Here is a 26,951-nt window from a genome sequence, read left to right as displayed (position 1 = left end):
TGAACTGTTAAGTTCATCGGTCTTTTTATGTGTGAATTGCCTTCTAATAGACATGAGTTGTAAACTATCCTTAAATTACACAGTAATAACTTTCTTGCCGTTTTTTATATAGCTATTATATTTTTTTCTTACGAGGATGCCGCAAGTATAAACCGCGTTCAGTATTTGTCGCTGTTACTTAAAAATAAATGCGATGTTGAAGGTCATTGCCCATTTTAGGGTTATTTTTTTTTTAACAAATCCATTAAGTTTGCTATCAGATGCAATAAATGGTTGTAACGATGTAAAAAAATACATTTATATTATATATTATAAGCGAAATATGGTAGTAGGCGTTCTTATAGAAAAAAAATTCATAAAAAGTATACTATAGTACACCCCGTATTAAATTATAATATATTCTTGAAACTTAAATCCAGTTTACTGAATTACAATTATTTGAACTTAATATGAAGAATGTAATATTATTTATTATAATAGTGAAGCGGAAATATGTCCAAACTCCTTAGTGTCTACGTGACATTGGTTGAATAATCTGTGCACATTTAGAACGGTTGAAAGGAATGAATTCAAGAATTACAAAGTGAAAAATCGATTCAAATAGATTTTTTAAAACAATTATATAAATCTTTTTTTAGGAAGTTACCACGGGTCGCTTGTTAAACTTAAAATTATTACGTGGGTGGTGAGTCACTTGAATTATATAGATGTTATCTAAACTATGGTTTATTTTTATTTCTCTTTTGATTTTTGCCGCATTTTATTATTGATATGATAAATATAGTTACATGAACTTATACAGACTAAAAAGATACAATAGATAAAAAAAGAAGGTCTTATTAAATTAAATTAAAATATAATTCCAAAAAGATTTTATATAAAAGTTATAAAAGAATAGGAACGTTTTCTGATTTTAATAAGATTTTTGCATGTTGCGGGGGTTTTTTTAAAATAAATATATATTTTTTTAGTTTTATAACCAAAACTTAATTTTCCTCATGCATTCACACCTTCTTATCTCGTCACATAGAATCCAGATCTTATCATAGGTACAGTATTCTTAGGATCCATACATCTTGAACAATGGGCAGATGATATTTCACATGCTATAAAAACATCATTTCGCCAAATTATAGCACAGTTGGAGTTGTGAATAGTGACAGAGCGGTGTGCGCGGAATTCAATTACAGATTAAAAAAGGTGTGTTTTTTTTTTGTCAAACTAAATTTGTTTATCTGTATCTTTTAAGTATAACCTGTACATATAAATTAGTTTTTAATCATATACTGTTCAATTTTCAATTATTTGTATGTATGTATGTATTTAGTAATATACTCATTATTTAACACAATTTGAAATAAATTAGTATTTATTTCATAGATTATTTGAGTTTGACGGAAATTGTTAAATATAATATTATGTTTGTTAAGTTGTTCGTAAATTATATCTTCGATTTCTTCTTCGGACTTGTAGAGGAAATATAATGAGCATGGCGCATTTTCCCACAGGGAAAGTGAGATAAGAATCTTGATCTTACGTAAAGTAGAAAAACTTATTAAACTAATAATTAATTTGATTATGATTACAATCTATATTATTTTTTTATCAAATGATCTTTATATTAAATTATAGCCGAATATTTGTCATTTTTTTTATAAACCGGAAGAGTGTTAATTTTTCATTCCCATCACTATTCTCACCTGGATGTCATTTAGCGCCAATAACACTAATAAGTTACATGGACTCAGTTGATCCACTTTCATCTTAGACCTTAGTCGTCAGTTAAGAGTTTTTAAATATAAAAATAAAGGGCTTTTATTAAGTATATGCTCATAAAGATTCAAGATATGATTCTTAAGTTAAATGTCTAATAAAATTTTCTTTTTTTACAGATACCTACATATTTCGACATGGTTGTAATTAAGGTGAGTTAATTTTATTTTCCGAAATTAAAGCCAAATACAATATGTTAAATAGGAGTTGTTATCAGTAATATAAGCTGGTAATAAGGTATTTCATATCTTCCGAAGGATAAGCCCTTAGTACGCTTTCGTGGCCAAAGTTAACTATAAAACAGACTGTGTATGTGTTTAACATTACTTGTCTCATAATGAACTCGCATTTTTTTTTTGAATTAATTATCTTACTTTAATCGTTTGTATATATTAATTGGTACTTTTCTCAATGTATTTTCCATACTTCCTATTAATATCAAAAATGCAAAAGTTTGTGAGCATGTATGGATGTTTGTTTTTCCGTTACTCGAAATCTCCTTTACGGATTTTGATAATATTTTACAGTAATGTAGTTTAGACATCAGAACAGGATATAGGCTATAATTTGCCCCAAAATTTTGTGTAGTTATCACAGGATCATTTCATAATAATTTTTATTTAATGTGTATGAAGTTATTGTGTCTAAAGATACGTTTAGTAGTGGAGATGAGATATCACTAACGGTTCGTTACCCATACCTTTATTTTTTAACACACGTCATACATTTCTTCCGAGGCCTATTTGAGAACTTTACACGTACAAAGACGTAGGGAACAACTAGTTTAGTACCTATTATAATTCTCTTAATTTTTTTTCTCATATTTTATGTATAGCACAATTATGTTAAAATAAAGACAATAAAACCCAATGTTATTATATATACAATGTGTCACGGTATCTTCATACAACTCTAATTTGATACGCATGATTATAAAAGTGAAAACATGTTGCATTTAAGTAAATAAGTAAAAACTTTTTGGTTGTTTTGAATGACAGATGACGACAGATTACGTATTACGTACTTTTAATTTGGATGAATTAGAACAAATAAATGTTCTTACTATAGACAAAATATTATGAAAATTAATTTGTTATAAAGACAGTGTAAATAAAGAAAGTGTCAATAGGTCCATAATATAAGGAGAAACGATTGTTTATTAAGGTCTCGCTACTAACAGCTTCGCAAAAGATTTTCCCAGATAAAAAATTGTTATTGATTACCGCATTATATCTTTCTTATTGTTAATTTATTGCTGTAATATAAAACATGTGGTACACGATTTATAACCACAGGTTAAAAATATTATAATTATTGACAGCTCGTGTGATTCACAGCACAGATTAAAAACTAACTCTACTAACTCCTTCATGGGAAAATTTCGCATATAATTTACATCTTCTTTCACAACTGAACAAGTTTCATTTGAAGTATCAGATCTTTCTGTCTTGAGCAATTGGCTTACTATTTTTAAATCAGCTTTTCATATAAGATATAAATTAAGTTTCAAATTTTTTTTCTCTCATAAATAATAAATTATTTTATAACTTCAATGTGATTGTTCATACGAACTCTTTAAAATCACAGTCGCTTGTGTTGAGGTAAGACGCGAAAATAATTTTTGCTAAATTACTAGCAATAACAATTTGTGATGCTGGAAGACAAAGCAAAAGCCATTCTGGATACATCCTCGGAGTCAACAGAGATACATAAAAATACCGGGTGTGGTATTATACACACTTAAAACAGTATTCAGAAAATTTTCTTAATATTTCCAATGTCTAAATTTGACGAATTGTTTTAAATAGTTAGACCTCAAATAATAACTCAATTATAGAAGAAATAGTCAAAATAGTCTAGCACAGGGATGCTGATTATTTAATTAATAATACTTTATTTATTCAGATGGCTTATTAGCGGGTAAATTTATTCCGAACGGTTAGTTTGTAAAAATATGTACAGCCCGGATAGCTCAGTCGGTAGAGCATTGGACTTTTAATCCAAGGGTCCAGGGTTCAAGTCCCTGTTCGGGCGGCTCTACTTTTGCGTTAAAATGATATGAGATTAAAAATTTGTGTCGGCGAAAAGTGTAGAACTATTACGCGGGATTGTAAAAGACGCTGCAGGCTGGTTTCAAAATTTTGGTCCCACAAAATTTATCGACTCTCAAAATCTATGCAATTTTAAACTCTAATGCAATTGTAGTAGGGTTTTATTATTTTAACTTACTTAAATCCGAAGGCTTCTCAAAATACTAATTAATTTGTATGAACTGAAATATTCAATGAAATACTTCTCATTTTTGATTTAAAATGAGATAAATTGGTAAAGATACCAAAAATATTAATGATAGAGCCTGTGTGATGTGAGCCCAGTAATGACTGGGTTTATTGGGATATTACGTTCTGGAATCTTCCAAAATACATCTTATACATTAAAATTATTAATAATCTCAAAAATATATACTTCTTTCTTCTTTTACGGGAAAAAAAAAATCTATAGTGCTATAAAAGTTTTTATGAAAATAACAGTTCATAGGAAACTTAATTCACTTAAAACTGTATTTTACAATAATACAGAAAAAAAAAACATAGAAAACATTTGTAGCAATATTAATAATATTTTATATAAGATTTAGTTCTCACGTTTCTAGCAATAACCTTCCTTAGAGATATCTACTATGATGTTAAGTTAATTCAATAGACTTTTAGTATTTATAGGACATACATAGAGTTTGGAGAGTTTATCCAGAATTTTTGCGGGATCAAATCTCGACGATCAGATACTTGGACATTTCCCATCCCTTCCTTGTACATCTCCCTCGCATCCGGACCAAGAGATATTCTTTCTTCTTCTTCATGAGCACAGAAAGGAATTGGAACGGTTTTCCCGCGTCTGTGTTTCCTTTGAATTATAATTTCTAGTCTTATCGGCCGTTACTAGGATAGTGATTTTACATCATACGTATTTATTAGGTTTGGATAGTTACAAAATAACATTATCCATTATAAAAATTTATGCACAGAATAAAAAACTTCATTAATATTCTTTAAATTCAGTTAGTCCCTAGTTATATTTCTTTGTTGTGTGTCATCTCACCAAAATAGCCGCCCGAACAGGGACTTGAACCCTGGACCCTTGGATTAAAAGTCCAATGCTCTACCGACTGAGCTATCCGGGCTATACATATTTTTACAAACTAACCGTTCGGAATAAATTTACCAGCTAATAAGCCATCTGAATAAATAAATAAATGTTTATTATTAACTAAAGCCGATAATACAAACAAGACAAGCTATACTTTCAAATTCTTTCAAATAATGTTATAATCTATATACCTTAAAAATAAAGTCTTATTTAGTATATCATGATCCATTGATTAAAGTTAAAATCACAAGCAAACAGACAAGAACAAAAGCAAACACTCTATACACCAACTAAAGTAATGGCATGATAATATTTAACATATAGCCTATCTTTATAAAAGAACTATCAAATATTAAAAGTATGATTCAAATCGGTCCAGCAGTTGATAAGATTCCTGTATATAAACAAACGAACACTTCAGATCTAGAATATTACTATACACTTGAGTTACGTAAGTATACAACATTATATACTCATTATTATATAGCCCGGATAGCTCAGTCGGTAGAGCATTGGACTTTTAATCCAAGGGTCCAGGGTTCAAGTCCCTGTTCGGGCGGCTGTGTTTTTGGTCCAACAGAGGTCATTGTGGTTAATCAATTACTGCTTCATAATATAAATATTGTATTAAATTTATGGCTGAAAACAATATAATTAATAAGGTAATTTGATAATAATTTGAAATTCTTTTATATTATATGTACAAAAAAAAATTCTTAGGCATGTTTCGTTATGTAACATTATATATATTTATAATTATTTATATGTCAAAATGAAATAAAACGATGTATATTTTCGCGATAGTGTCCATTATGCTTACTCTTAGATTATATCGTCAAACGTCATACGTTACGTTTCCCGTTTCCCGTGTTTAATGAGAACCTTAAAACGCTCCGTATTTCGTGTGAGGTTACAAAATTAGATTAAGCGTACTGGTGTTGTAAGTGAGGCGGAAGTTTTATTCTCACGTTATATTTTCCATGGGGTCAGTGGGGTCCATGGGATGATTCAATACTGTGATGGAGATAATTGTAACACTTACCTATCACACTGTCCGTTTGTCACTCATCCAAAACAAGAAAAAGGAATTCCTCTGTCACTTACATGTAAATATTGGGGAAAATTAATTATGACTTTGTCTGTTTCATATGTTAAATGTCGTTAAAAAATCTTTCTTAGCCATTATTGTTTTTGTATTGATTGATTATATTTTTTTTATGTACTTTCAAATAGATAATAAATCGATATTTGTTTTAAACGAATACTTTTTCCGGATCCTGTATAAATCTGTGGCAAAATTAATCTTGCGTTGTTTTCATGAATTAAATATTCAAACAAAAAAATCTTATCGTAATCGGTTCAGTTGCTTTTAGATTTTTTGACTAGAATTTTAAGATTTTTTTTTTTAACCTTTTTCTTGTCAGATTTTCGCGATAACTCTCAGTCTCCTCTCGATGGTCACCAGCGAGCCACCCGTGGGCTACCACTACCAACCGAATTACAGTCCCAACGTGATCCCACCACTCACCAATACTTATTTACCACCTAAGACGGGTAAATATGATTATATATGTCCGCAAAGGGTCGGTCGTCCGCGATTGATTCATTATTTCAGGTTCAATATTACAATATAATAGAAATGTCAATGTTTGATGTTCAGTGACAACACACACATTCATGAATCTTCACGGATTGATGTATTCTATGTGTGTGTGTGTGTGTGTGTGTGTGTAAGTGTGGTAGTCCGTATGTATAATGTTATTATAATAAGTTTCATGTAAAAAAATATCTTTCTGCACTTCTTTGCAATATATAATTTGACTGTGTCAAATTCTAAGTTCAACCGTCCAGCCAATTCTTTTAAAAAGGGATAAATTTTTGACATTGTTGCGAGTTTATATCTTCCACCTAACTGCTGACAGTTTTAAGGTTCATAATTGCTAAAATCAGTTCATTGATAAAATTATAAATTTGATTTGTATTTCTCTTTAACAGATCACTACAAATTAAACGGTTATATTTAATCATAATTAAATAACATTTCCCAGGATTCGGTTTACCAAACAGTTATTTACCGCCTAACTCGTTCACCGGGAATGGTAACTATGACCACGGCGGACAAAATGATCACCACAAGGACCACGACAGCGAGGTAAGTGAAATAAGAGAATTAAAAAACTTTAATCATGTGCATTTCTATGAATATTATACACTGTATACGAATTGAGCGGTTTCAATCTAATTATTTTATCATCTATCGTATAAAAAATGTCACCATAGTCACCGAACGTGATGCTCCTAGGAAAAAAATTCAAATTGGCGACACGACTGGCGGTCCCGTTGAGACAGTCTATCTCATATAATCCGTCCTCTGTCACACCGAAAGTTTTCTGCTCGTCGCTTATAAAATGATACACAATAGATAGATCTTTATTCTTGATGACCTCAATGCCACCGAACACGCAATAAACACCGCACATTGTCACCAAATGTATGTTCCTCTTGTAGTCGACGTCGAATTCGACTATCGTCTTCAAATGTCCGACCTTAACAGCCGTTGTTCCCTGGTCGTAAATCTTGTACAGCATGTGGTTGTTGGCGTCTATCAAGTACATGTCGTTGCTCCGGATCACCAGCTTGAAGATGTTCATGTTGTATAGGCCGATGTTGGTCGCTTTGTTTTCAACTGGATCGTATTTATAAAGTCCGTCATCAGAACCGAAGTAAACATCACCGGTCTCTTCGTCTACAGCCGTCGCTTTATTCCTTTCTATCCCTTTGATTTTCATTGCCTGTTTCGTTATAATGTTAATTTTAGCTCGTCCCGAATTCTGTAACTCGTCATCCATGTACATGAAGTATAGACATCTGCTCGACGAATCGTACGCCAACTCTTTTGGATCTTTGAAATCGTCCGTCAATAGATCTACTTTGTACAGTCTGCTTCCTATTCTCTGTATGGGCGTATCTGTTACATATATTCTGAGTTTGGCGTCAACACTCATAACTATAAGTAACATTGCTACGTAATAAGACATGGCGGACGTGCACAATACCGCGATTTCTGTTTAAAACTGAATTATGATGTTAATATTTTGATCTTTTATCTCATCGAGGTTAAAACCAATTAAATTTTGCCTCCGTATAAGACGACGTTCATAGGAAAATGGCTCGTATGTCATCACAACAAAGCCGTACTTCGATTGGTATTGATGCCAGCGTTAGTCATTTTAAATTGGTGTTGAGAAAATTGCTATAAACAAGCATAGAGGATGTCCTATGAAACTCATGATTCAAAAAATAAAACATTTTTATACGGTGATTCATCAAATCTGAAAACATTAAGAAATATAACAAGAATATCTGATAAAAAAAATTAATTGTATTCATTGAACTATTTTAAAATTTTATCAATAAACAGTTGCGTAATCCGCTAAGAAAGTTCATAGATCACTTCAATAAACACGCAATGATAATATGTTAGGAAATTGAATTTTTCCTATACCAGCGTTAGTTACGGCTAACTCATTATCTACTTGGCGCTAACAGGCCTTATCCTTTTTAGGTTTAAGACGCACAATTTTACTTTCATCCGAGTAAATGATGTTATTAACATTATCGAATGCCAAGCTGTACACGTCACTCAGATCGACTATTTTGTTCACTGACGCCATAACTTTGTCAACAGTGTAAATACCATCAAATCTGCAGAAGAATACGTTCCCATTTATATCAGTGGTCAGAGCTCTCACACCATCTGTAGCGTACTCGTTGTAAAGCTTAGCAGCATCCGTACCTTTTCTTTGGCCGTACAAACCAGTCGCATTCGTGAAAAACATGACATCCTCATTATCAATGACAAACTGATCAACCTTCGTATCTTGTAGATCCTTAAATTTCACAACGTCCCCATTAATATATGTATAGAAGAATTGATTTGGGAATATTGAATAGTAAATAACATCCTTATAATATATATGCCAAATGTCGGTTCCGCTTAAGCAATAAAATTCAGCTGCTTTCTTAGCGTGTTCATATCTGTATATACCGTCGTTTGTACCGATGTAGACTTGGTGTTTGTTCTGATCTATAGTTTGCGTGAAGCCGTTCTCGACACCCTCGAGATCATCGAATTCTTTTGTGTTCAGATTTATGAAACCAGTCTTGAACACATCGTCTACATTGTTTAGACTGTAACTGAAGTATAGAACATTGGTGCTGTAGTCTACAACCAACGAGTACGGCCTGTCGAGGTCCGTCTTGAGCACGTCTATTTCGTGTTCTACATTTCCAATGCATATAAAATCTGTTTCCACTTTTATTTCTTCTCCCCGTATTGCTATACTCGTTAGCAACAAGATAAACAGTTTCATTTTATCTGAAATATATAAGAATATTATGTATTCTATTCATATATAGGTGTTATTGATCAAAATGATTGAATAATTTTATTGATTTTAAAGCATGTATAAAGTTCTCTTAAAGTTCAAAGAAGAATTTGTTTCTTCTGTATTTATTATGAAACAGAAAGATGGTTTTACATATATGTATATTGTATGTGAATTCTGTTAAGGAATTTTTGTATATTAGATTTATTCTTACCTATAACTGAATTAAGATGTGATCTCTGTTAGTGATGAGGCGAAACTGAATTTTAGTACATACATTTAAATTGTTTTACATAAACAGAGTAGATTTATTTATAAAAAAAAAAACTATTCATTTATCAAAAATATAGAGCGTTGACAAATGCACGTAAATATTCGTCTTTTTATCAATAAAAAAAAATTAAATTTTGTAAGTATTTCGTAAATATTATATTTTTTGATACAATAATCACTTATTCGTGGAAAATTATAACTATATATTTTTTTTAATAACATTAAGACTCCATTCGTTTTTGTTCCGAACGGTCTTAAAAGGTTATCGTGGTGTTTATATTAATATTATTATAACCAGCATTCAATCTCGGTGAATAATATTCCTATTTAATTTGCCAAGGAATATAAATTGAATAAAAATGAATAGGAATGAACATACTTAAAATTTGGATTCCTTAACACGACTAGCCACTTATTCCTATTCCTTAAAAAAAATTTCACTCTATGCAACTGTTAAATAATGTTAGTCGTTTATATATCTATAACTATTCAAGAAAAAAAATTTGCAAAGCGCCTGATAGCGGTTATCAATTAAAATTTTAATTCACGAATAGACCTTAAAAGCAGCCAAACTAATATAAGAGAGATAACTGTTTGGTATAATTCCAGCCCAAGTCTTACGAGTTCGGTTACTCAGTGAAGGATGCGAAGTCTGGAAACGATTATGACAGAAAGGAGACTTCCGACGGCCATGTTGTGAGGGGAGAGTATAGGGTCCAGCTACCCGACGGACGGGTACAGATTGGTAAGCGAGAATAAAACCCACGAGGAACAGTTTGAAGTGTTTTACAGCAAAACTTGCGTGGCGTAGACGTGCGGTTGTTAGGCATTTGCTTAGTAAACAAATGGCATTTATACGCCACATAGCGACTAGTCTTGTAGATAATTACATAGTACGATTGTGGCGAAAGAATTTTTTTAAAATATTTAATATTTATTTGCATTCTTTGAATGGAATCCTTTGAAAGGTAAATGACAAGTAATTTGACATATGTCGTTGACACAATGGCCTGTATAAACTGTCAAACGACAGTAGAATGGATTGGTCCTTAAATATTTATAAGCCAAAATCATTACCGAATTATATCCTTCACGTTTCCAGTGCGACCTTAAAGGTCTGTTATTTTACAACCAACCAAAAATTTAAAACTGAAAAGTGGTGTAATATATGTCTTAATCAACCTCATATTGGGGAAAAAACATTGGAAATAAGCACTTTGATTCAGAACAATTTTATTAAAAACATAACTTTGTCTCTGTCTTGTCTTATTAAAAGGAATACTATAAACTTCTCACGTAAATTTCCTCGGTTTTTTTTTCGCCACTATTGTTATACATGTTAATAAAACTATTTTAGTCGATTTCGCTCGGTTATCCCGATTGAATGAGACAAAACTTTCCCGTCTATATTCTTATTAACATTCTCCCCACACGTATCATGTATGTCTGTGGTTGTAGTTACATACCACGCTGATTGGAAGACTGGCTTCCACGCGGATGTCAGGTACGAGGGCCAAGCAAGATATCCAGAGCCATCAAATCAGGGTAAGATAGTTTACTATAGTTATATTTACTTAAAATAAATACTCAAAATATATTAAACTCTCATTTTCAGGTTACAACTACAATGTACCGGATTTTACCGGTTCGTTAACCGGTTTCCATGGCAACCACCAGTACCAACCGACCACGTCATATGGACCCCCCGCTTACCACTAACTCACCGCCTACAGAGCTCAATAAACATCGGTCAGACTGTCAGTGTACCTTTGAGTATTATTAGGAATGTTTTATAAGAATAAAATACTTTGTACTTAAACCATTCTTTTATTGTATTAAAATTTCAAACAAAACATTGACATTACTAGTTAAGTTATAAATTATCAAGAAAAACGTATAAGTGAAGACCGTGCCCAACATTGTGTTGGCAGAATTTATGAAAATTACAGAGCTTGTGTAATTATAAATAAATATTATTGTAGAAGCAATGTTCGTTACTTTATACGTCGGACTGAGGGTGACACAGTCACAGTCTGTGAATGAAAATTTGGCAGATTCTTCGTATCGTAAGTATTTTAACATTCAAGTAGCTCATGGTCTTAAGTCTTATGCAATATCTTTCAATTTCCAAATTCTGGTAAATCTTTCGTGAGCCGCAAGAATCGTACATGTTCCTTATTTGTTTTTGTTACACGAGAGATTTGCTTACTTAAATAGTAAATACGCACAAAAACTACTATAAAAGTAATTGTGTTTACATACACTATGTTAAGCAGAAATATATTAAAATTATAAGAATAACAGGAATTAATAGGAAAGAGATCAATATGTATAAAATAACTGACACAATCAGAAGATCACAAATTGCTTTTGTTAGACATCTAGGCGGAAAATTTGCTTTTTCCTATTTGACCCAGAAAACTTTAATTTTATTGAAAACTTAGAACGTTACGGGAGATCCGCTTCTCCGATATTATCCTTACAATAAATATTTGCAGTAACAATATTTGTTCAGGTGTGGATGTAACTTACTTATACAGGCAGGTTCATTGCTGTAACTGTAAAGGAATTCGATTTTAAAGTAAACAAAGAAATCATACGAAATCGAAATTTTTTCTAGGCCTTAATTTGTTTTACCGAATGAATCTAAAAATATTAAGAATGCAAAAAGATATGGTCATATCTAAGAAATAACTACGTATAACATGTGATTTCTAACACATTAATTAGTTAAATCCTTATAATTTCTACTTATGGTCTTTATTATTCTAATTCTTCTAAAAGAAGTCAAATTATCGTAAAACATCATCATAATCCGTGCAGCAGTATCGTATAGAAGGATATTGAAGGTATAGAAGGTTTTTAAACTATCAAAATATAGTACTATAAACTAATAATAAGGTTCATAAAGCCACATACGCGGATATTCTGGAGACATCTTTATCAGACTTTATAAGAAACAAGTCCTTCTCATTATCATACTCCATCATACCTTCGAAGATGCCGTGCCCTGGACTTGTTATAATCTAAATTTTTCGTATGAGAAGAGAAGAATCATATATTTTTTGCATGAATACAGAAGAATTGGTTTTTACACGGATCAAGAACAACTAATGTTTTGTATGGTCGAAAAAGTATTTTTATGGTTATTGATAAAGGAAGAATAAGAATCATTTATGGTCATAGAAGAAACAAATTTTATGAATGTAGTAAGAACTAATATTATTATTATTTACACATACTCGATCAAGACTGAATATAAAATTTTAACAAATTGCAAGTTTTTGGCATGTTTTTGGCAAGTTTGAAGATAGCAGGTACATATAAAAAAAATCATCTTTTAGATGAATTAACTAGTGTTTATCTGTTATAACCTAAAATAGCATTTGTATTAACAAACGCTTACTCACCAATGCCTGGTAATTCGTAATCTTCTGTCCCGCTCGCGAGTCTTTGTTCTCATTGATTAACACCCAGCTGATTAATTTCAGTTTTCTTTCAGCGCATAGTTCTCTGGTAACAATAGTTAGTTTATGTTACGTTATTTTGATCAAAAGGGGGATTTTTGGTACATTTTTTTGCTATTATTTTTTGGATCTAGATCAAGAATAAGTAATTCTAGTGTCTAAGAATTTTGTTATACAAACCTTAGGTCATTGGTAGCTCTGTTCACGTATGAGAGGAGAGCGACCCCAGCCTCCGTGAACTTGGGATCGGTTTTGGTAACTGTCTTCCAATCACCATTCATACACACACACCAGTAAGGCAGTATATCAGCATCGGCACACGTGCGCAACACTGAGATCTAACACACACAAATTATAGTCCTAGGCGTGTCATAAATACAAAAATTTGTGATGATATAACAATATTTGAAATAAACTAAATTATTTCGGATTTACTGCGAGTTTATAATTATTTTTAGCAACATAATCCCGACGTTTCGGTTACTTTGCAGCAACCGTGATCACGGGCAGACGAGATGAGCTAATCAATGTTTTGTTGCAATTTCACGCAAAAACTAATAAAGGGATTTTGATTAAACTTTATAGGATTTGTTGATTAGAGATCGGAATAAGATGTAGGCTCTGATTTACAATAAAAATAATAATTTACAGGAGCGCAATATTACAGTTGTATTGTGTATGAAATCACGTGACATAGGCTAAAGATAACGCTGTTTGTTACTACAATATTTTAACAGTCTATATTGCTTCCAGATCCTTATTTTAAAGTCCATGCGGACGAAGTAGGCAAAAACCAGCGCATATGTAAACTACATATGACTTGGTCACACCAATTACCGTCTTTGTGAGGTTACAAATATGATTATAGGATAATATAGTATCAGCTTTTAAACAACAATTTCCGTGCTCTTGCCAAAAATTCGAGAAGTGATCGAATCAATAGATAGTATGAAATTAGGTAATGATATGAAGCCTGAAATTCTCCGTATATACGTAGTACGATTCAAATTTGCTTTAGAATAACTGGTTAATGAGGTTATAATGAATGAATTAGTACAAATATTTTTATTACCGGCTCCAATAGACTTAACCCTCTCTTCATATTAGAGTTTGGTACTGCGTAATCACTGGCGTGTTGTTTCAAGCCAATAGCGTCTAATATAGTCGTGTGTATGTCGAATGGCGTTGTTAGAACATCTGCGTTCTGTTTTAAATAATTTAACGCATCTTTGCGTTCCCTTTTCAGTTTCTCTGGTAGTATTATTGACATAAACGCCATCCTTTCTTCAACTTTTCCTTCGAATGTCGCGCGTATTGGACCAAATCTGATGTTTACATTATTTGTTACTTACAAAACTTCCAATCAGCTGTTATATGGATCATGTTATTAAAAATAAATGAATAATATGTAAAAGACGTTTTTAACTGTCCTAGTCCCTATAAAATCTGGTACATTCTAGTCTACTAGTTTTTACGTTATAGCAGGACACATAATTGCTTTATAACTGTCACAGCAAAGACAGTTTCTTACCTTTGTCCATGATCACCCATGACAATGACTAAGGTATCTTCCAACAGATTTGTTTTCACGTGTTTCAGAAAGTCCACAAAGTCATCTTCGACTGTCGATATCTGATTGAAATCGTCGTGGCTTATGTCGCCCATAAATGTAAAGCAGAAACGCTTTGAATTTAATTTCATAAACTGAAAGTAATATATTGATGTACCTACTCTTCTATAATTCATTATAATTTCTTTGGTCCAAAAGAAATTCTACTTGTTATACAGTATTGAATGACAAATTAGATGATAAGAGAAGGAAAAGTAGGTCCCAAAATGAATATTAAGTACTTGTCTCGTAAGATCCAGTAGGAATAAGTATTGTGGTTTCTCTCCCAAGCAGTATCTATTCTGAATACCAGAATACCACTTCTGTCCACTCTTGGTTTCCTCTGTTAAGAAGGATCGAAGATAGTGATCCGCTGGTTGCCGGAGGAATCCATTGAATCTGTACTGAAATGTACCGACCCACGGCATATCCTCGAAATAGGCTGTTTCATAACTGATTCAGGGAGGCTTTATTCAGATATTGAAGCTTCAAATATGTAATTGTTATCGAGAATTAGATATTATGTGCGTTTAGAAAATCAATTGGTATGGGAAATCTGAATATCTTTTAAATAGACCATTTAACATTTTACGGAAAAACAAATAATTTACGTTATAACCTTGATCTAGGTCTACCATTAAAAATTCCTAACAAACATTTATAGACTACTCAGACTCAACTCCACTCTAATGAAGGTTGCTTTTATATTGGTAACGTTAATGACAAAACTATATAAATAAAATTCTTATACCCATTAAGTTTTGCCGTGTGGAATATGAATGGTTCAGTATCGAGGAAGATGTTATTTGAGTATCGTCTTTTAGCTGGAGGATGTTGTAACTCGTTCATCCCTGAGAGTATTGGGAACAATGCGTCAGGAGTACCGTCTCCGACTATATTGTAACTATTGCGGGAAAAACAATTTCCTTTTAAAATTGAGGTAAATTACATTGTTTTATGGAAGTGTCCTAATTGAATTAGATAAATATGGAAAGTTCTTAACTAGTCTACCAGTTTATCCGAACAAATTGAATTAGTAAAGCTTAATATCATGGCCTTTTTTCCTTATGAAACATAAGTTATCTGTTCAAATGTAAACATTTTCTTATTTAAAATACAGATAGACTCTGTTATATGCGAAAGAGTTTTACGGGCATCAATGAATAGACGAGAAAAAGCGAAAATATTTTTCTCTGTGTCAACTCTACGTAAAGACGAGTAAATATGTGATTTCGACGAAAAAAATTTTATGAATTTTATAAGAAAATTTATATTATTTTTTAAATCTAATATCAATAAAGTGTCATTTTTTTTCCAAAACTTGATGGGATCTAGTAAGTAGTAGGTAATTAATCTCTTAACTGTACTAATGATAGGATTTTATCTAAAAAAATAAACAATCCGTTCTGGCAGGCATGTCTTATTGTTAACCCGAACTGTCAAATAAATCTAATGAGACGGAAGACAAGAAATCTGTGGTTGCAAGATGTACATAGAACACAGGACAGAAACACAGGTGTGACCAGTTTCATATGATTGTTCCCTTACCCGTTAAGTATAACTGCTTCCATTTCGGTCTTCAAAAATTTATAACTTTTAGGCATCTTTCTAATAATACCGTTATGGGAAGTTGAATCGAAACCCACGATTAAAACGTTTATTGTATTTTCGTCAGGTTGTGTTGCTTTTATTTGTCTGATGCCTGCTTTGTAGCCAAACCATCTCTTTGGGAATATTTCGTACCTAAAGGTACGAAATGGGTGATAAGAAAAAACAATGTGTTATTTAACTTAAGTATGCCAAAAAAAAAAAAAACAACCAAAAACTCCCTAGTCACTGGTGGCAAATACTCACAGAATATAACATTAAAATGTCATAATATCTCGTAATCTCACCATTTCTTTGAAATTCCACTACAGGACACTTTAAACCCATCGCTTCTATTCAGTTTGTAAACCTCGTCGCCGTGACGTGTCACTGGATCAGCAATTTCGTATTTATTATCATTGACATATATTATATCTTTATAGTGACATACAACCTTCTTCAAGCTTTGCAGTATCTCTTCATGTACTCTACATTCAGACATCTTGAATGTGAAATATATTTGTTAATATACAAAAAAATTCGCTCCGTTAGAATTACCAATGTATTTAAACAATTGACAATCTAAACAAATCTAAGGTGTTTTTGTTGTGTAACAATAATAGTCAGAGTCGTCCAGACTACTGAAATATCTTGATTACAGCTACTAGTTAGTGTTTTGTTTTCTTTCAACAACAAACACAGAGGAGCACTCGTTTGTTTTTCGCAATTCTAAAATTAATTAACATATAAACTGCATTATTTGTTAAAAACTAAGTTTTTTATTATTTGTTTCTACATTTTCTCGATGTTTCGATTACGTTTCAGCAGCTGCGATTGGCAGACATGATGAAGAAGACTTTCATTTTGTATGCCCGTTTCGAAAAACCTAGATTTCATTTAAATGAGTTAACGAGAAAATCTCAGATGTCATCATGAATTACTGTTACTTGTTTTTAAGTTTTTGTGTGTCGTTTTAAAGACAGAAGCTTGCTTACTGATGATTTTCAAATATGTGCATGAAAGTTTCACCACTTTTTGGTTTCGTGCATATAGAAAGACATAGAGAAGTTTTGGTCGTAATACATTAATAAGGTATAATATCAGACCGAAAAGCTCTTTTTTTTTTAATTCTGATTCTGGTAGAGTGCGAATGCACACAGTCTACTTGACAAAATCCCACAAGGTCATGTCGAAGAAAAACAATCTTGACGTGTTTAAATTCAACTACTCAACTTTAATACATGCTACCAAATGGCAAGGAATTGTTTTTTACCTGGACAATAGGCTCAAACTTCGGTTAACAGAATATAAGAAAAACATTCCTTGATGAGTTTTGTCAACGAGTGTGATAAAACGCAGACATATAATTGTAACTGTTACGGCCGGAGTTGATTAAGTGGCGAAGGGTGTAGTGGGGCCTTTAAATAGGCTTACAAATGAAAGCTACGTTTTCCAACATCAAAAAAAGAGGTTTAAAAATAGCGAGCATCTCAAGGTCATGCATCTCAAAGTTTTCGAAGTAATTGTCTATTTCAAGATTCTCATCGTCGGCTATTTCCTGGCGGGCAGGTAGCCTTACCTACCAGGTCAATCTTATCAGGAATACTAATCTATCTAAATGGTCCTGGAAGCCATATTGAGGTCGAAATATGGATAGCAATTCACGTGATTCCACCTGTGATCAACTCAGTGAGATTTCGTAACGTAGGAGGGTAAAAAAAAAAATTTCGCAAGGAAACTTAAAAAAGAGTATCCTCATTACCTTTTCTATAATACACGATGGCTTTTAAACGCAATGGAGAACATCAAGTCTGTTCTTCATGATATTTCCTCTTTGTCAAATTTGTCTATTAAGACACGGAAAGAGAACGCCTTTATAGCATTTTGGAGCTTTAGGATAAGGTCCATAAAATCATACTGGAGGGTATATATTATTGGTGTGAAAGAACTATTGTGTGTAATGAAATCATTAACTTCCGCATAAGAACCGTCGGTTATACAATTTCCTATTCACACTCACGTTGCATACAACCCAGTCTTGGCCATAGCAAACAACTTTTGGCATTTGCTCGTCGTATTTCATAGCGACCTTTGAAAAAGGACTTAAATTCGGAAATTGACATCCCGTTACCATGTCAGATGTCTGCCTGGGTATACTGAAAAAATATTAAGTATAGGTTTCGAGAAAGACCAATTAATAAATTTAATTATTATGTATACATTACAAACAAAATGTAAATATATTATAGGCAGAGTGCAGTTTATTAAAGCCGTTGTAAATTAATATTTCTATAATTATATTTTATAAAAAAAAAAACACTATTCCAAGTTATTTCTTATGTTTTGAAAAAGAGTTCAGTTTAGTGTTAAAAATAAAGCGTGACTATGAAACACTGTATTTATGTAGATTTTATTTCGTAGTAAACTAAAAAACAATATGATATTATCCCTTTTATTTTGCGGTAAATATGACCTCGATATTAGATAGTCCTTAACTTTAATAAATTTAACTTTAAATGACAATGCTATTTCAAAGTATGGATTTGTACTTACAAAAGCGCTACACTTTCAGAATTGGGTACATTTGGAGAACGATTCTTTAGCAAATCACATAAAAATACATTCATAAAGAAAAACACCGGCACAGTTAAAACCCAGTAATACTTTTTTTTGAACATTTTCAACAATCGGTGAAGGAAACTTTTTAATGCTTAAGCATACTGGAAAGTATTAACGCAAAATGTACTATATACAAAAAAAGTTTCACAGCACAGACACTAATATGTATACCTTCCAAAATATTGACCATAATATCCTTTTAAATTCCATTAAGAATTGACATCTAATCCATTGAACGGGAAAAAGTAAAAAGAAGTATAATTATTTTTCACCAGTACTTTATTAAACTTCCAATTGATAACCTTTTTGGTGTAGTTGTAATGAGAATTAAATTATATTTTACGTTTTTTACATTATTAGACAGTTTTCTTAATTTCAAGCCAGTGCTACATTTTAAATTTCACTAATATTATACTACCTTAATAAATTAGCTTTATATTTAATATCTACAATATATTTAATCTTCAAAACAACCAATCGAACTTAGTCTTAGTTTGACAATCAAATCAGAGACGGTATAAATGGGGTTATTGTCTTTATCGAATGTTAGAGCTTTAATATTAGGTAAATTACCTATTTTATCGAAAATGAATTTATATTTATTGTACATGTAAAGCCCGTCACTAGCACACAAATAGGCTTTAGAATATATATCCGTTGCTATGGCATTTGCTTCATGTCTTTCGTAAGTATTGACAGCTCTTGTTCCCAATTTGACAGTAAATAATTTCTTACCGCGTATGAAAAATATATTATTATCATTGTCAAATATGAATTGCTCGACCTCTAGTCCGCGTAATTCCGGTACTGGAGACGCGAAGCCATCTTCAAATTTAAAAGCTCTTCCTTGGTTGTTAGTGAAGTATAATCCGTTATTGTAATGCATGTGCCTTATATCGTCTTGTATTGGCAGTCTTTCTGGAATTTTCTTATCGTTTATCTTGAATAGACCATCGGAACCGCCCACGTAGACTTTATTGTAGGATTGGTCTATAGCTACGGCGGTAGCGTTTCGTATGCCGTGTATAACGCTTGCCTTATTCGTATACAAATCTAAGTGACCTAAAAGTCTAGTGGGTATTTCTGTTAAATCCTCGAATGTAAAGTAAATAGCATTTTCGTGTCTATTGATGACTAAATCGTGTAATTTGTTTATTCCTTCCTTAACAATGTCCAAGTTGTAGTATTTATCGTCTATGTACACCCCGCGACATCTTTTATCAGCTGATGTCACGGTCAAGAAACCAATCAGTAGTAGAAACAGCATCTAAAAAAATATTGATAAAATGTTTAATATAAATAATGTTCTCTAACTGAACCAAAAAATACTTTAAAATTATTTAAGATTTAAAAGAAACACAGATTATGAGATTATATATATATATATATATATACATATATATATATATATTTATCCATAGAAAATCATTTATATCTATCCATAGAAAATTTGCAAACAAATTATTTCTCTGTTTCTATAATTAATTGGAATTAATTTTCGGACGTTAAAATCACAACTTTATTTATCCTTGGGGGGGGGGGGGGTAAATATTTATATTAAATAAAGCAAAATAGTTTTAGCATTAAAACACAACGCATTCAAGTATTTTTTTTTAAATATATATTATAATAATTCACAATTCCTTCATATTTCATGGTGTAATTTGAGATGTAAAATGAGATTGACTTATAAAATATAATAAATTCGACTACTTACATTTTAACAATATATGATCGGGTAGCTAAAAGAGTTTTCCTTTTAAGTTGAAAAATAAATAATTCAAATGTTTGTTTAAACACATTTAAAATAAATCTTTAGTTACACACAACACCTCATTGCAATGATAACTGAGTACTGATTAATACATTGATTACGGACGGAAACGTGGGTAAGCTATTTGTATGCGATGTTTTGTCGATAAACTTTCGTACGTTATGTAACCCAAGGCCATATTTGACCTTATGTGTACCCACATACAAAATACTATGACTTGTATAATCTATATTGAATATTGTTTGTATTAAGATGCATTAGAGGTTAAATAAAATATGGTTTTTCATTATTGATGTTGTAAAATTGAATGTATGTATGAATTTTGAAAAAAAGAACAACTACTATTTCCGTTACTGAAATAAATCTTTGAATATTTTCGATATAGTTAATGGATTTTAGTAAAGCTGGATTTTTTATTTCTGCATTTTCCGTAATATTGTATTATGCTATCCCTTTGAGTAACAGTGCTGTAGCTGAAATTAATGCAGTATTCGTATAAAGTACTATATGATATACAAAGACTAAAAGCTCGCTAGACTTTGTTAGAATTTTTTAAAGAATTTAGTATAATTATTTTATCGATTCTTCTCTGTCATATATTCTAACATTTTATTTAGATAAAGTCAAATCACAATTTCTACAACTATGTGAAATATAGAAACTGACCAACTGTAAATACAGAAGTAAGCTTGTTATTTTTAGTTCTGTTTCTTCAAAAGCTGAACTAATCCTTTTTAGGTATATGTTAAAAAAAGCAAAAGATTTTCCAATTTTATTCAACGAATGAATTAAAACATTATATTATTATTCTGGAATGAAATATATCAAGATGCGTTTGTATTCGATTCTATCCTGAAATTTCGGTGCGTTAAATAAAAAAAATTGTAATCGATAATAAGAAATCTAGTAAATATAACAAATAATTTAATTTTCACGTCAGACTTTACTGAATATAAAAATATTTTTTATTGCACCCACATTACACAAGCCATATTTTTTATCATCTGTGGAGACTTGATATACAGTTGGCGGTTTTTTTGCAGTTTATTATCTGTGGCGCGTTGAAGCTGTCAAGAAGCGTTTATTATAGAAAAAATGTTATAAAAATCTCTATTTTGTATGTTCCGTGTATTCATATTAACTATTACTTTCCCTGTGTTCTCCTAACAGATTATTTGGATATTGGTATATTCAGGTTACAGAGATGGAAGCAACTTTCGACAAATTTAAAGGAATAAAAACGTATTCTAGAGTAAATAATGTTAAATCAAACAATCAGACTGTTACCGTGAATTCTACAGATAAAAAAGTACCTTTAACTACCAAGAACGCTGTAAAATTTCTTCTAGAAGGAACTCTAAGGTTAAAAGTCTGTAGGTATTGTCTTAGCGTCACTACTTCACTATCTGAATTGGATGAAATTCTGGTGATAGCTGTAAATAGCGCACTGCACGAGGTCACCATACGTGATATGGTAGCAAGCTTCCATCCTTTCAAGGTTTGTAAATTAATAAAAACATTTACATATGTAACTCTAACCTCATTAAAATCTTAATTGACATACTTTTTTTATGATAAATTAAATTATAATCATGTACATTAAACACAAAAAATAGTTATTACTTTTATAGTTAGTTGCAATACAGATTTTGGGGTTATTTAATATTAGGTCACTGTTATCACTAATAACACTAGATTATTAGTCTTTACTGTGCCGTTACAGGTCTTATATAACTAATGATAAATAATGCTAAAAAATCTATTATCTCAACTAACATTTTTTTGAACATGCATCGGAATAAAGGATTTATATAGTACAGTTACATTATTATTTAATAGTTTATAATCAGCTTATGTAGTAAGAAATATTGTAAAATAAAAATAATTTTCAATATTTGAATTGTAATTTATTTCTCATACTCTAATGCATAATGTGCGAGTTTGCATAATTAATTTTACCCTAGTAAGTTAATTGAAATAAATTTAGTATTAGATATGTTGCATTACTGTGTTGTCATTACAAAGCTATAAATATTCTTAGTATTAATTTTAACCCCTTAATTAAATAATAAATTATAAATTTCAGGTTACCGATGATAAAAATTTTCCAAACAAGATATGTTCAGATTGTTTGAACCGAACAATGAATTGCTACCTGTTTGCCCAGCAATGTGAACGATCCGAAAGATCATTACGGAATTGTTTCGAGGATATGTATGATAAATTTGAGAAACTTGATCCGATCGAACCCGTAAAACGGAGAGGCAAACCTAAATTGAATCCCAACTGTAACATTTTGTACACAGAACACAACGAAGTCATGAATTACGCTGAACCCATAATAAATATTATCAACACTGATACTGTTGCCATAGAAGATAATTTCATCACTGAGTTGGAATGCCAGAAATGTTGGCAAGTTTTACCGACGGCAGAATCACTATTAAATCATGAGAAAATACATCCGAAATCCATGTGGTACAACTGTAGGTTGTGTGGGAAGTCGTTTGTTAAACGATGCCATTTGAAGAAACATTTAAAATCTCACAGACAACTCAGTAATTCGGATAACACTGAAACTTCATACAAATGCAATGACTGCGGCATCAGCAGCGACACATTATCAGATCACTATCAGCACATAGAGAAACACAAGTTCAAAGATATGTTTGAGCATTTAATTGAGGGGAATATTGGTAGCTTTTGTGCTATCTGTATGGATAAAGGTCTGAAAATGGTCGAGTTGTCCGAAATGGTACATTTACACGGAGGTTATCCCGCTTTAAGTAGGGACTTGACCATTCAGAATGTATTGACAGCAACCATTCCTGGTGTAAGTATTTGAAACATCATATATATATATATATATATATATATATATTTTAGTATATGTAAATGTCCTCTATACAATTGGTCACACTTATAGTATTGCATCATTAAAAATTAAAAAAATTCCAGATGTTGTAAATAATAAAATTGTTTGCTATTAATTCCACTATATATAAGTATTTATCAAACATTTAATGAAAATTAATATTTTGTAAAATAAAATCATACTAGTATCAAGATGTGTTACATATCGTGGCAAGTACCACAAAGATATGTACAAAATACGAAAAATCATTTAAACTCCACTAATTCAATGCTCGCGTCTATTCAGACGGTTAATATATTTTCCGTATCAATATTTCATTCAAAAATATTGTAATTATTAATAATCAGTTTATAATAATTCAGCTAGATAATGAAAATTATGAACTATTTTTAGACCGAATATTTATATAACTAATACATATATATCCAAATGTGCCCACACATAACATATATATGTTATATGTGTTTATAATGTAATAAGTATGTCTGGAAAAAAAATTGATGTAAATGCAAAATATAATAACAGAAATAGAGAAATTTTAATTGCAGTGCAGAAAAATAAATAAATAAGAGAATAAATTTTAGTATTGGAAATATTACTTAAAAGACAATTAATACGAAAACAAAAAAAAAATCATGTCAAAATTATACAAGTTAGATTACAATAAAGGCTTTACCTAATAAGACCAAAAGGTCACCTTTTATTTTCATATTAGAAACTAGTTTTATGATAAAAATGTATAACAATACTTTTAAAATATTACGCTTTGTATTTAAGACATGATTATCTTAATTCTGTAGTAATTTTCCTCCAATATTATGCATTTATTGATTCTATCATATTTTTTCAGATTCAACTCGATAGCTACATGGGGAATAAAATCTGCGACAGCTGTGTCAATCACGCTCTGAACACGTATATATTTATAAGCAAAGTACAATATGTCCGGAACAGATTGAACACTTCGGTAACACTTATGTTGGATAATCTGAATATAGATGATCCAGAGAGTAATGTTATGGTCGAAATATCTAAGGAACTGATACTACCATCTGTAAAAGATGCTGATGATACAGATGATTCAGATGAATCCGACTACAAAGTAGAGGTTTTAGAAGACGAATTCCGGGTAGAATACAGCGAGAGCGGGTCGGAATCGGATTTTAAAGAGGATTCTATAGCCTTGAGCAACGATATCCAAGATCAACTCAAAAATGTCACTAAGACATACAGCAAGAAAGTTTTCAATGGATTTCAAATGAAGAATGATGAAGACAGTCTAGACGTTTGCAGCGAATTCCTAACTTTCAAGAAGAGAGTGAAAACCAGAAAACGCGCCCCAAAAATACGTTACACCTGCCCATTCTGTAATAAAAACTTCATATCAGATTACTTCCTCAAGAAGCACGCTCTGAAACACATCAACGGGACGGTTGAATGCGACTTATGTTACGACCAGTTCAAATCGAAGTTCCATCTCTTCGAACACAAGAAGATGATGCATCTATTGCAATCACAGAACTATATGACGTGCAACATCTGCGGTAGAACCTTCGAAACTGCGAACAAAATGAAAATACATCAGAAATGCCACAGATATAAGGAGTGCCACCTGTGTAACAAATATTTCATCAGCCAGAAGTACTATGACATTCATATGCAACGGCACGCGGCCAGGTTCAACACATACAGGAACAGGGACGAACAGACATGTAGTTTTTGCGAGAAGGCCTGTTCCAACGAAAACGAACTCTCTCTCCATGTCAATAAAGTCCATTTACAGATAAAACCGTACAGTTGCGATATGTGCGAAAAGCAGTATTACACGGAATACAACTTGCTGAGTCACAAAAAGCTTCACAGTCTACCATGCAAGGAGATTTGTGAATTTTGTAACAGAGTATTCAAATGTAGGAAGAATTTGGTCATACACGTCAGAAAGCATATAGGCATAAAACCACACAACTGTCCTGTTTGCAGACAAGCATTCTATTCAGACAGCATAATGAAGAATCACATGAAAAATTACCACGGAGGTAAATTCTGTTGTAGATTATGCCGGACTGTTCTCCAGAGCCAGTTCGATTTGAAAACTCATATAAACGTTGCCCACAGTTCCATGTAGCGTTTACTTTCGTCTTTAGGCTATGTTATCATATTATTGGAACATTGAGTGCCTTATGTATTAATATTGCAATAACTTTCCAAATATTTGCTTGGGATGACCTCCAAATTGAGAAATTACACTGAGCTTATCTCGCAATATTCCCTAGTGACTGGCGAGTGGATAGCATCAAGACATACATTCACACTGTACATACACACATGTATACATATATTTTTTATGTGCTCTTCCCCATAATTTTATAATAATTTTTCCACCAGCTCAATGTACATAAATATTTGTTTATTTTATATTTTATTTTTTCTAAGTTAGTAAACATTATTACTTACATATTTTTTATATTGGGGGTTGTATTAATTTATAGATTTCGCTTAAGTGATTTAGACCAAAATAAATTTAGTGTTGTCCATCGACATGTCTATGGTGATAGTTTAAAAAAATAATAATATTTAGCACAATATATTGATAATGGTAACCGAAATTGTATTTGATTACTTAGATTTAATGGATTATATTATATAAGATTTTTGTGTTTTATTTACTGTCCCCTATACTTATCAATAAATGTCATTAAAATAAAATGATTTAGTACGTGCCATATACTAATTCAAGTCTTACAAAATAACAAAGAGAATAGCACTTTAATTTTTCATAATAAATTTCCATCGTACATAGTTGTTAGATCTTAAATCTTCATCAAAACTATACAAGAGTGATATGTGTATATATATGTATGTATACTAGGTCTGTGGTTTGGTAATTTTCCTTATTTATTAAAAGCATAATAGTCAAATTTGTAGCTCTTTATTACCAACCGGTAGCTGGCAGTTAATTTCTAATATTATATATATATATATATATATGATTATATTTTATTAACGCTTTAAGAGTACCAAAATGTCACAGATTTAATTCATTCACCTTGCATGAATCCGTATATAGTTAAATAGAAAGGAATAAGTCATCGCATTTTATAAGATTTTCATACAAATAAGAAAACTGCCAAATTCCTAATATAAAAATGTAAAAATTTCACAACTTGTTTATGGCTATTGAGTTTTATTTAAGTATATTATGTGGACATCTGTTTAGTGTTTATAGATAAAGGAGGTCGTAAATGCTTGAGAACGAGAGACACGTTCCAGAACGAATTTATGTTAATAATAATCTGGGAAGACGAGTTATCCGTTCACCATTATATGTAATTTGACATATATAAATGTGTAAAGATATAAAAATATAACCTAATTTGGATGGAATACGTTCTGGGTTAGATATAAAGCTCACAAGAATCGATTAAGCCAATTATTACCA

The 26,951-nt window shown here is 31.4% G+C and overlaps 5 protein-coding genes and 3 non-coding genes across 9 annotated transcripts; 4 read left to right on the top strand and 4 right to left on the bottom strand.

The window, feature by feature from the left end:
- Positions 1 to 1,751: 1,751 nt before the first annotated feature.
- Positions 1,752 to 11,400, top strand: LOC116775666 (pro-resilin-like). The gene is made up of 6 exons (XM_032668602.2): positions 1,752 to 1,925; positions 6,345 to 6,474; positions 6,969 to 7,072; positions 10,191 to 10,326; positions 11,040 to 11,126; positions 11,197 to 11,400. Exons 1-6 carry the CDS (start codon positions 1,911 to 1,913, stop codon positions 11,298 to 11,300), a joined length of 576 nt encoding a protein of 191 aa, XP_032524493.2. The 5' UTR covers positions 1,752 to 1,910; the 3' UTR covers positions 11,301 to 11,400.
- On the top strand, positions 3,735 to 3,807 carry Trnak-uuu (transfer RNA lysine (anticodon UUU)). The gene has a single exon. It is a non-coding gene; the product is annotated as a tRNA-Lys (tRNA).
- On the bottom strand, positions 4,882 to 4,954 carry Trnak-uuu (transfer RNA lysine (anticodon UUU)). The gene has a single exon. It is a non-coding gene; the product is annotated as a tRNA-Lys (tRNA).
- Positions 5,407 to 5,479, top strand: Trnak-uuu (transfer RNA lysine (anticodon UUU)). Its single transcript has one exon. It is a non-coding gene; the product is annotated as a tRNA-Lys (tRNA).
- LOC116775664 (uncharacterized) lies at positions 7,096 to 9,628 on the bottom strand. The gene is made up of 2 exons (XM_032668599.2): positions 9,523 to 9,628; positions 7,096 to 9,298 (listed from the first exon to the last, which is right to left on the bottom strand). The coding sequence occupies exon 2, from the start codon at positions 7,956 to 7,958 to the stop codon at positions 7,101 to 7,103; it is 858 nt and encodes a 285-aa protein (XP_032524490.1). The 5' UTR covers positions 7,959 to 9,298; positions 9,523 to 9,628; the 3' UTR covers positions 7,096 to 7,100.
- LOC116775662 (uncharacterized) lies at positions 11,389 to 19,122 on the bottom strand. Of its 2 annotated transcripts, none has more exons than XM_032668598.2 (13): positions 19,035 to 19,122; positions 18,798 to 18,964; positions 18,265 to 18,400; positions 16,553 to 16,746; positions 16,206 to 16,400; positions 15,409 to 15,561; positions 14,900 to 15,110; positions 14,580 to 14,752; positions 14,121 to 14,373; positions 13,229 to 13,386; positions 12,992 to 13,094; positions 12,501 to 12,607; positions 11,389 to 12,139 (listed from the first exon to the last, which is right to left on the bottom strand). In XM_032668598.2, exons 2-13 carry the CDS (start codon positions 18,920 to 18,922, stop codon positions 12,061 to 12,063), a joined length of 1,887 nt encoding a protein of 628 aa, XP_032524489.2. In that variant the 5' UTR covers positions 18,923 to 18,964; positions 19,035 to 19,122; the 3' UTR covers positions 11,389 to 12,060. The 2 variants fall into 2 exon arrangements, with proteins under 2 accessions (XP_032524489.2, XP_032524488.2); XM_032668597.2 differs by having other exon boundaries at positions 18,798 to 18,954; positions 19,035 to 19,097.
- A 2-nt stretch (positions 19,123 to 19,124) lies between these two features.
- On the bottom strand, positions 19,125 to 20,799 carry LOC116775665 (uncharacterized). Its single transcript, XM_032668600.2, has 2 exons — positions 20,581 to 20,799; positions 19,125 to 20,130 (listed from the first exon to the last, which is right to left on the bottom strand). Exon 2 carries the CDS (start codon positions 20,128 to 20,130, stop codon positions 19,321 to 19,323), a length of 810 nt encoding a protein of 269 aa, XP_032524491.2. The 5' UTR covers positions 20,581 to 20,799; the 3' UTR covers positions 19,125 to 19,320.
- An 899-nt stretch (positions 20,800 to 21,698) lies between these two features.
- LOC116775656 (zinc finger protein 26-like) lies at positions 21,699 to 26,161 on the top strand. Its single transcript, XM_032668592.2, has 3 exons — positions 21,699 to 22,135; positions 22,724 to 23,470; positions 24,363 to 26,161. Exons 1-3 carry the CDS (start codon positions 21,842 to 21,844, stop codon positions 25,635 to 25,637), a joined length of 2,316 nt encoding a protein of 771 aa, XP_032524483.2. The 5' UTR covers positions 21,699 to 21,841; the 3' UTR covers positions 25,638 to 26,161.
- Positions 26,162 to 26,951: the final 790 nt, after the last annotated feature.

This window comes from Danaus plexippus, chromosome 27 (genome assembly GCF_018135715.1).
Source record: "Danaus plexippus chromosome 27, MEX_DaPlex, whole genome shotgun sequence".
Lineage (NCBI taxonomy): Eukaryota > Metazoa > Arthropoda > Insecta > Lepidoptera > Nymphalidae > Danaus > Danaus plexippus.
Note: the sequence above shows the minus strand (reverse complement) of the source record. Positions and strands in the feature narration are given on the sequence as shown.